General features: G+C 30.2%; 1 protein-coding gene across 1 annotated transcript; it reads right to left on the minus strand.

The window, feature by feature from the left end:
* Positions 1-1,807: 1,807 nt before the first annotated feature.
* On the minus strand, positions 1,808-3,164 carry LOC129287200 (F-box/kelch-repeat protein At3g23880-like). The gene has a single exon (XM_054923391.1). It carries the CDS (start codon positions 3,049-3,051, stop codon positions 1,852-1,854), a length of 1,200 nt encoding a protein of 399 aa, XP_054779366.1. The 5' UTR covers positions 3,052-3,164; the 3' UTR covers positions 1,808-1,851.
* Between the last annotated feature and the right edge of the window lie 7,705 nt (positions 3,165-10,869).

The raw sequence follows: 10,869 nt of genomic DNA on the forward strand, positions 1-10,869 counted from the left end.
ACTAGATAAGAGACTAGGCATCCAAACCATTTGGTCTAATCCGGTCCTATTAATTTTTTATTATAATTATACTTAATTTATTTTTGACAAATACTTCAAATGTAATTGATGCTAAGGAGATAATTATATAAAGATTTGTTGAGTTTGTTTTTAAATTGTTGTTGTAATGTAGTGTTGTTGAAATTTGTTAAGTGCTATTTTTGTTAAAGTTATAAATTTAAATCATTTGGACTATAATAAAAATATTTTTTCTTATTGTTGAAAATTACTATGAATTTATTATTATTATTATTATTGTTATTATCATCATTATAAGTGTTTTTACTATCTTAATTGAGCTTATTTAGTTGAAATGGATGATTACCTATCATAGAAGAAAAAGGAGAAAAAAGCTAAATGAGTATTGGGCTGGTAAGACCAGTCTCCCAATCTTATCGACCAAGTTCGATCATGTTAATTTTCAAGTAATCATTGGACAAGACTAAATTACTAGTTGCCTACTCCAATCCTTTTTATGAAAGAAATCGGACTTCGAGTTAGAGTGAAATCCAATGCCATCTTATCCTTTCTACAGCCCTATCTTCATCATTGCCAAGTAGGAGGGGAGAAAAATAGATTCCAATACCTCTCCATCATTGCCAAGAAAGTAGGATGGGATAAAAATTGATTCCTATTTGGTGTGTCAAATTGTCAATTATCAAGGGACAATTAATATGAATTTGTGGTCACAAAAGTCACAAAGATAAAAGAACTCTGATGTAAGAATGTTAACAAGCTTTATATGAGAGTATTATTGGCAAGAAAGCAAGATTGTCCTTAAATTATAAATTCAAGGGTGTTGAGAATCTTAAACTTACAATATATACAATGTTCTACTTTAACTAAGATTTTAAACTCATTAAATGTGTAATATTCCATTTCAACTTTTAAAAATAGTACTATCAAACTTTTATCATTAACAAATGTCAATTTTAACTGTTAATTGACAAGAAAATAATAAAAAATGACATTAAAAAAATACAGGAAATGATCAAAAAATAGCCATAAATGACCCAAAAATTAGAGATAAAAACTTATAAGGCTATAGAAAAGACCAATATTGATCATACTTTGTAATTTTTGTCTTTTTTGATCCACTAACAGTCAAAGTTAACTTTTATTAATGATAGGAGTTAGATTACACCGTTTTCAAAAGTTGAAAAAAATATTGTACAATTAATGAGTTTAGAATTCCAAGCACTCTTGGACTTAATATTTAAGAGCCAATTTGCTCTTTTACTTGTTTCACATTTTTAATAGTGTATTTTGATCGTTAAAGATGTTGATCAAATGCCCCAAAATCATCCAATGTTGTTCTAAAAGCCACAATTTTTTTTATGATCGTTTGATGACGTTGTAGAAGTAAATTGCAAGTTCAAACCCTCTACATGTATCAATATCAACGATGGAAGTCAAGCAATGAATATTAATACTTGTTGCAAAACCATGAAACACTAAACTTATGTGAGCAAGAGTTGCAGAGGTGGACTGTGATGAAGGATGACACATTGAAATGAGATCTTCGCACAAAGTTTGAAATCTAACCAGTCATGAGATATCTTATAATAAAATCACTCACACACACATATAAGGAAACTGAACAACCTGATAGATAGGTCAAATAAACTAGAAACATCTGGTATTGAATATTTACATTAATAATTCTTAATAATATCTATAAAAGACATCAAAACAGATAATTATTGAATGATCTAAACTGATAGGGCTTCATGTTTCAGCCAAAAAAAAAAAAAAGCAAAAGCAAACATTCATGGTAATAAACTAATAATTAACTTTTACAATCAAGGTTCATCAACGTGAATGTTGCCAAGTGTCACAACTTACAAGGCTTTCCACATAATTGGAAACTACACCACCAACGTCATGTCTATGGAGGTCAAACCTCTTAATTTCATTGGTAGCGACATTAAATAGATGCAGACCAAGTTTTGGTTCCTCACTCAGCATTGCAAGATCAGTGTCAAAAATATCTCCGATACAAGCAAGTGAAGGCCTATAAATTCCAGAACCAACGCCTACAATTTCATTCCTCCAAATGGACTCAGGATATAACATGTATGGACGAGGGCTACTAGCATATTTCTTACTCCAATTCCATCTCTTCCCACACGAATCCACCTGTTCCTCCCACACCCACAAATCAATCAAATAATATTGAATGTCTTCAGTTCCATGAGAATGAAGCATAGCAAGTTTGTCCTCATACACAGTAAGCCGACTAATCCCAAAACAAGTACGACAACATAAAGCAGGCCATGGTATCAATTTAAACACTTCTCTTGCTATGTCAAATGAAACTATAATTTCAAAACTATCTTCACCCACCTCTTTTTTTAAGTCTAACGCATGCCAAAAGATACTTCCATTAACAGAAACAACATAAGGAAGAAGACGCACAGCCTCTAAGTTCCCAAATTCTATTTTTCTCCATGAATTTGTGCTCAATGAATACACTTCCACCCCAGAAATTGCATAACCAGACTCAGCATACGTTCGCACTATCTTATAATCATTAAGAATTGGACTGAACCCAAATCCTACCGTGATACTATCCTTAACAGTAATAGTAGTTTTGGTGCTAGGCAACTGCCTGACCTCTCTAATGGCAGGATTCCATAATAAGAGGGCAGAAGGAGATAAATCAGACTGCTGGCCTGCAAGACAGAGCAAGCCATTGCTGGAACCCAGGATCCTAACGGACGAAAAGGAATCAATCAAAGGTGTGCTCTGAACTTGTCGGACTTGCATCTCGCAATCGAGCAAACGTAAAGGCTTACGTGAATAATCACACGAGAAAAGAAGCGAAGGGTTTTGATGAGTGGAGTGGTGGACGTGGTCAGCGACAAAACATGGGGTCTGGATGAGATTTTTCCAATGTTTACATACGCATTGAAAACGGATTAGGGATTTTACAGGTAGTCTTTTGAGAATGTTTGTGATGATTTCTTCAGGAAGATACGGCGTATCACCGTCCACTCGCATATGCTTCATAGTGCTAGGCCAAGGGGAAAAAGATCCCTCAAACGAAAGGAGATAAATCAGAGGCTGAGAATCAAGCAAAATACCTGAAGTAATCAACGGAGAGGAAGAAATCTCACTCGAAATCTATCAGACAAAGCAGAAGAAATTAGAGGCTGAGAATCAAAGCAATGTCGAATGAGAAGAAGGAATTTCGCACAGGAAAACCATCGAAATCAAACCAAGTTTATATCAGAAACTAATTATCATTATTATTCAGTTTATTTGGGCCATTATCTACGAGAAATTAAATATGTATCTTACCATCATCATCATCATCTGACAAAATTATTATCGTTATCATTATTTAATTTTGTAATCTTTTAATATCCTATAAGTTGACGATGCTTAAAGTAATGCAATCTTGCTATCTGTTAAATATGATATCTATTAAAAAAATTAATATAATTTAAATATAACAACTATCTAAAAATATATCAATCATGACTTCTTATCATTATTTATATAAGCGGCTCTGATTTCAATTTTAATTTTATAATTTAAAATATGGTATTAAGTATAAAATTTTCAGTCCAAAATAAATATTTAAATAAATGAAAGAAAAATTACATATTTTCAAGGAGTGGTTATATATTCAAAAAAAAAGTTACATATGATTGAAAATATTTACATGTGATCATAAAACATGACACTTTATGTAAAATTTTTAAAATATCTAAAATGATTGTTTGAATAAATAAAAAAAATTATATTTTTTTAAAGGATAATTGCATGCAGAGCAATATGTTATTAAGGGGGGCATATACTTGAGAAAAATAACATGTTTGGGATATATATTTTTATATTTTATAGTTTGCTCCCTCTCTTTTTTTTACTTTACATCCTTTATTTTAATATTTTAAACTTTAAACCCACTTTAATATTAAATTTAGCTCAAATCTAAAATTTAATGTTTTAATTCAACTTAATGAATATTAGTCTATAATTTTACTGTACTTAAATACTAATATTATTTATTAATCCTTCAAAAAATTAAAAAAAATTTGACTAACAATAGCAGAGCCACATGTACTTGAGGGAAGCATACGTAACCCCTCAATTTGGAAGAAATTATAAATAAATAGTATAGATTTTGTTTTTTATCCTCTTTGTCTTTGGTTACAAAATTTTGCACCCCTTGAAATCTTGACCTTTTTTTTTTTGTAAATGTTTTAACTTAAGTTTAGTTTTGAATCCACTAAATGGAAAACTCTAATATGATTTTTTAAAAAATAATTTATTTATTTATTTATTTTATTTTTTAAAATTTTCTAGTTGATTATTATATATATTTATAGATTTTTTATATATAAGTAATATTATAAAATAGTGACTTATATGAAAGAAAATATTTTTAATAACATTTAACAATAAGTAGGGGACAATTATAAAATATATGATTATTTTTAAAAAAAATTAAATTATTATTTTGAATTATTATTTTTTAAATTAATTTTCACCTCCTGACGCAAGGTCTTGGCTTCACCATTGTTAACCAAAATAGACCCACATTTTTCTCATCTTAAAAATATTAGTTAGAAAAAAAGACAATAAAAAATGAAGATTCAAGAATTAAGAGTAAACTCATTGAGTGATTTTCACTAATTAGTTGTACTTGTAAGTTTGTAATTGAAAGTTGAATTAAGGAACAAAGATAAAAAAAAAAGAAAATAGATTTAGTGAATTTTGAAGAGACAAAAAGATTTTTTTTTTTGTATTAAGGTCCTCGCTTCGCCCCTTGATTCAAGATTTTAGCTCCAACACTAGTTAAGAAAGTCATATATAGTTGAAGATACCTATATATAATTCTAAAATATAATACTAAGTGTAAATATTCAAGAAATCCAAATCAAATAAATGAAAAAAAAATTATTTTCAGGATATCCAAAATGTACATTTGATGTGGCTTAGGATTTATATTTGGATATTGCACTAATGTTGTGTTTTCATAATATTACAAATGCATATTTTAAAAATTTTTCTTTTTTACGAAAATATCAAAGGATATTCAAAAAACACAAATGATTATTCTAAAAATGTACATGGATATTTTGAAAATCTAAATGAATATTTTAAAAATTTTCTAATTTTTCATAAAAACACCAAATGATGTTTTGAAAATGTAAATTGTTATTTTAAAATTTACTTCATTTTCATAAAAACACTTATGAATATTCTAAGATTTTTACTCTTTCAGCATTGTTAGTATAGATATTACTAATCTCTTACTCCTCTTGTTGTACAATAAGGCATTTTTTTTGCAATCCCATTTTTGTTTTGTACTTAGGCTTTCAACTCCAACTTAAAGCATAAAGACAAATAATTAAACACGGACAAATTTATTTATCATTACAAAATATGTGTTCTTACATTGCTTGACAACATAGTAATTACATTACAACATGATAATACATGATACACATAATCATAGGAAAAATTATTCATCTATAGGAGATAAAACTTGAAAAAATTATCATTTATACAATCTTTACAAAGTGTCATCTATACAAGCTTTAAGAATATAATTCAATAGAATCCTCTTTAAAATTTCCTTTTAGTTTTTCAAAATGTCATCTTCCTCTCTTTTCCACCACAGCTGCAACTCATATGCATAGCTTTTAACATAGAAAATGCATAGATCACTCCAAGTGATCCTTCGAACATCCTAGCATCAACTAATCTTGTGCTTAGAAATTTACTGCCTCTAGTATATATTTTGCCAATACAATATTAGCATCCTTTATATGACCAACCTTTCTTCTACATTATATAACATCCAGATTTCTAAATCTAATTAATTAAGCTTAATAAGAATAATTAGTGAATTGATGAGGTGAGTAGCATGAGGGGTTTAATAAGTGTATTTGATTTTAATTTCAACTATAAATGCGAGTCTAAAGTGAAGTCAAGCCATTCGAGCATCAAAAGTAGAAGAAAAATCCTGCGTGCCACATGGCGATTCATTAGGAATGTCTGCCACGGTGCACGAAGGCAATCAAGGTAAATTGGGCCTCTCTATGCCATGCACCGTGACAGGAGAGTATGTGTGCCACGGCACATTGCCAAAATTCTACATAAGTTAGTTTGTGTATGTGTGAGAAATAGAGAAAAGGAAAGGAGAAAACACAAGAACACAAAAATTGACTCTATTAGGGCACAATATTAGAGCCTATTGAGGATATTTTAAAGCCTTCTAACACCCAAGGTATGTGTAATGTGCTTTCCTCTTCTCTCTATTTCCATATTTATGAGGATGAAAGTTAAAGTTAAAGTTAGGAGAGTGATTTTAGGTCTATATAAGCTATGGTTTGAATCCATTGACTAAAATAGATATAATGAGAGTTATTTATAGTATTTAAACCCTACATTAATGGTTTTGTAAGTGATTAATAGATGAGAGCCATTAATATCTGCATTTTGCAATAAATGGGATTGTTGGAAGTGTTGATGCCCATTAATGATGGTTTAAGAACTTATTAGTAATAATGTGGCTTAACAAAACCTAATAAAACCATTAGTTATGATGGATAGTAAATTTATGAGGTTGATGAAAAGGAGAATGTGAGTTATAATATTGAAAATTACCAAAAATGGGATAATAATGTTATCATTGTGAAATGATTATAGATTATCGATATTGGCACCATTCAAACTAAATTAGAAGCTTTGGAAGTGGTTATTATGAGGGGCAAACCTTTGACCTCTCAAAAATTTAAGGTAGTTTGGGGAAACCTATTTTATATAGTTGTATGTTAATTAGATAATTATTGAAATTAATGCTTTGAAACTTGTTTGGCATGTGAAAACTATTAATGCAATTTTAGTAACATAGTTATGGTGTAAAATGAATATTGCATGTGGGCATAGACAAATGGTATGCATGTTTGGATATTTATGATTGATATTGATATGTAAGAACATGATTACATGTGAATAATGGAGTAATATTTGATATGGGTTTTTTAGTGGAGAGAATATGCCTACGGATGAGATATGAGATGAGTTAATGGTTAAATTGCATAATATGTGTAATATATGCATAGCATGATCATCGATAAGAGTTCGTCTGAGAATAGGAATAGATGGTTAAATTCACATGGTACTAGCAGCTTACCATTAAAATTGAAAGCTTGCCTTGACACCTATCATTAAAATTAGGAGGTAGCCTTTATTCTATAGTTGATTCGAGACTGTCCTACTCGTTTTATGAAGGACTCGAATCTAACTAGCCTCTACCAGTTCATAAAGAGGCTAGATTATGGGTATAACACCTCGTAATTGTTAATATTAGGAGAAACCACAATACACAAGTGAGTGACTTAGCTTTGACCCAGTAAATCCTCACAAGTAAAAGGTTGGGTTAGTTCATATTGAGGAGATAGCCACTTAATAGCCATCGATTTCAAGTTGGAGGTAACAAGAGGGTATAAGGTTGGCATTGATCATGCATTTAGTTCTAATAACATGATTGTTATCATTGTGGTCTGGTGTGTCTTAAGGGTTCATGATTGTTAGTTTTGTGGCCCCATATTGTGCATAATTGGTATAAACATGATGATATATGTTTTATGCCCGATTACACAGTTGTTATTATTATGATCGTGGCTATGTTTGTCATATGTGCATTATATATGTATTTGTTGCCAATTGCATCAGTTTTTAATTAATATACAACTGTATAATTAGGTAGACCTCAATTATTGAGTGGTTATACTCACCCCAATCTTCAATATTTTTAAGCCCTAGTTCATCGGATCCAGATCAAGGAAAGTGTACTGAGATTTAGGATTTCAGTGTAAATTTTATTTTTATACTTTTTTGCTTTGTTTATGTGTGTTTATGTTATTGAATTGTTAAATAGGACTCATTCATCAAATTTTTGTACTACTTGTATTACCATGGTATAAATCTTGTGTATTTTATGCCTTAGGTTAGTTAGTTTGGGTGTAAACCTTATGTAAGTCAAAATACTTATACAAATAGGGAAATGTATATTTTGAATGATTTAGAATGAAAATGAATGGTTTGTGCAAGAATTTCCTCCCCCGTATTTTTTGTGAAATTTAGGGTTGAGTGGTGAAATCACATTATATGTATATTTAGTTGAGTGTGATGTGTTGCACAAGTCCTATAGAATCCATTAAGTGTGGTCAAATGGTTGGTATAGGCTTTTGGTACTTGTGTGTGAGTTTGAACACCCTTGTGGTGAGTTTTTGTGAAAAAGTAGTGAAAATAAATTTAGGTGTCCAACTCTTTGTAGAAAATGAATTTGAATGTGAAACTTGTGCAAGGAGAAAATTCTCTGTAGACATTAAAATCACCTCATTTGGACCTAATATTGTCATATGATAGCAAAAGGTTATTGTCAAGAATCATGCAATGTGCCGTGACACACAGCACAGTGGCTAATAAGCTGTGGCGCATATGTAATTAGCCGCAGCGCATGTGCCATTTTTTGCATAATTCATAGTTTTAGACTTTAAACTAAATGGTTTGAGTCTTATTTGAATCCCAGGCTTCCGCATTATTTTAAAACTCTAATTTAGAATTATTAAAAAGCACATGGGAGCATTTTGAATGTTAAAAACCTTAAGATCCCAATGCAATTGTTTAAAATTTTCTTCCACTTATAAATTGGGTAAGTTTATCCCAATTGTTCATTTTATCAAAATCATTAATCATTCTAAATTGTGGGAGATTGAGGAGAATTAGTAGGGGTAACCTTATTGGTCTCTCTACACAGTTTTACACATTGCAATAGCTTTTCCAACACACGATCAATCTTTCTATTAACCATGACAATTTCAAATTTAGAATTTATAGAGTTTCCTTCAAGATCTGCCAGAGATGGCATTTTCTTCTGCATTGCAGCATTATTACAGAGGCTATATGCATCATAAAAAATCATACATATGCTACTCTCTCCTTATAGTCAAGAACATTGTATTAATGATCATTTCAAAAAGCAAGATAAAAGGCAAGTCTGTTAGCAGTAAGTAGGAAACTGAAGCTTGAGTCGTACCAAAGGATATTGTTCTTAAAAACTATTTCGACACTTTGGTACACAAACTGGCAGTTTCTTAAGATTAAATAAGCTTGTCTTGCAAACAAACGAGACAATAGAACAGTAGACACTAACAAGAGATAACTCAAACATATTAGCACAGCACACAAAACGGACGAAGGAGGCAAGAATCAGCTCAAAAACTCAAGATGGTTGCACTCATAAATGGCCCCAACACACGATTAAAGTCATATAATATGTATTTACTTGGAGGTTTCAAAAACTTAAAATCATATAATGAGGATTTACACAAAGGTTTCTGAACGTTGGCACATTAAAAAATCAGTTTAAATTTTTAATCCAAAAATATCTTCTTAACGAAGGTTTTAAAATTGGCTATTGAAGAATTTGATTTTCAAAATGCCAAATTCAGAGGTTTTCAAATAAGCATATTTTTCAAAATTAATTTTACAATTTTGCAAAAATAAACCTGATAAAAAAAACCTAGTGCCTCTTTAACTCGCACATAGGGGGCGAATCAGTTGTTTTTAACTGCAATTGTCTTAAATTAACCTGTCTCATGAGCGTGAGCTCACTTCTCCTCCAAGCTCATTTTACTAACCCATTTCATTCCGTAGTATATATACACTAAAAGCTCTTTCCTCTTAAGCAATGTGAGACTTGTCATTTTGACACAACACTTTCAAATCACTACAATCCCCCACACGTGTCAAAAGATCACTATCATCTGAGTTATTCACACAAAGATAATTATTTCAAATATAGTGTCTCACGACTTAAACTAAACTTAGATTAATAAAACTTTGTACATAAAAAAGTTGTTGTAACTTTGTTATTGAACCAACAAATCTTAATTGTGTATTAAAAGTTTTATTAATCAGATTATACTCTTACAATCTCTGCTATTAACAATGGTTTTGTACATTATCAGTCATATGCGTGCTTGGTTTTAATAAATATTAATATTTTAAAAAATAGTTTATTAAAAATAAAATTTTTAAAAAAATTCATTGATTAATGCTGTCCTGTTGCCAGTCAATGGCCGCTAGCCACTAGTGACAGGTAAATGCTGATCAAAGAAGTGTGAGTTCAAAGACATTTATTATGGAATTTGAGAATATTTTTACAAATTCATATGACTTATTTCTAAATAAGTCCCTTAATCAGCACCTTTTTTTTTTGGCCAAGGCCTTAATCAGCACCTAATCATTAATCATTTAGGTTTCATAACATAAATTAGTCCTCAGATTAATATGATGCATAAAGTATCTTAATAATTTGATACACACACAACTAACTAGATAAAAATAAATTGACTCTCAAATCAATTTTAGACATTTTTTCTTTTATCAATCTCATTCATGAAGTTTGTTTTTTCATTTGAGTAAATCTATTTTGTCTAAATAATTATACTTTTTTTTATTAACATACATGTCAACATATTTTAACTGTTACTCCTCTTCAAACAATGATAATGGCATTTTGTTTTTCAACAAATAACGGCGTCCATTTCCCCCAACCTCTTTATTTTTCTCAAATAAACTTCAACTATTTCACTGTTCATGAGATTTATTTCCCGCTGATACTTATGGCCCCTATATTCCACTATTTGTTATTTAACTTGATAAGACCCTTGACATGCTAGGCAACGCCTATACATAAAGCATGCCATTTGCAAGCAATGCGTATGGAGATCAACAACGAAATGTAGGTCTTTCATTCATAACTTGCAACCGCTCCTTTCTTCTCTATATATAAAAAATTTT

This window comes from Prosopis cineraria, unplaced genomic scaffold, assembly GCF_029017545.1.
Source record: "Prosopis cineraria cultivar Desert tree isolate PC_DT_omini unplaced genomic scaffold, ASM2901754v1 PC11, whole genome shotgun sequence".
Classification (NCBI taxonomy): domain Eukaryota; kingdom Viridiplantae; phylum Streptophyta; class Magnoliopsida; order Fabales; family Fabaceae; genus Prosopis; species Prosopis cineraria.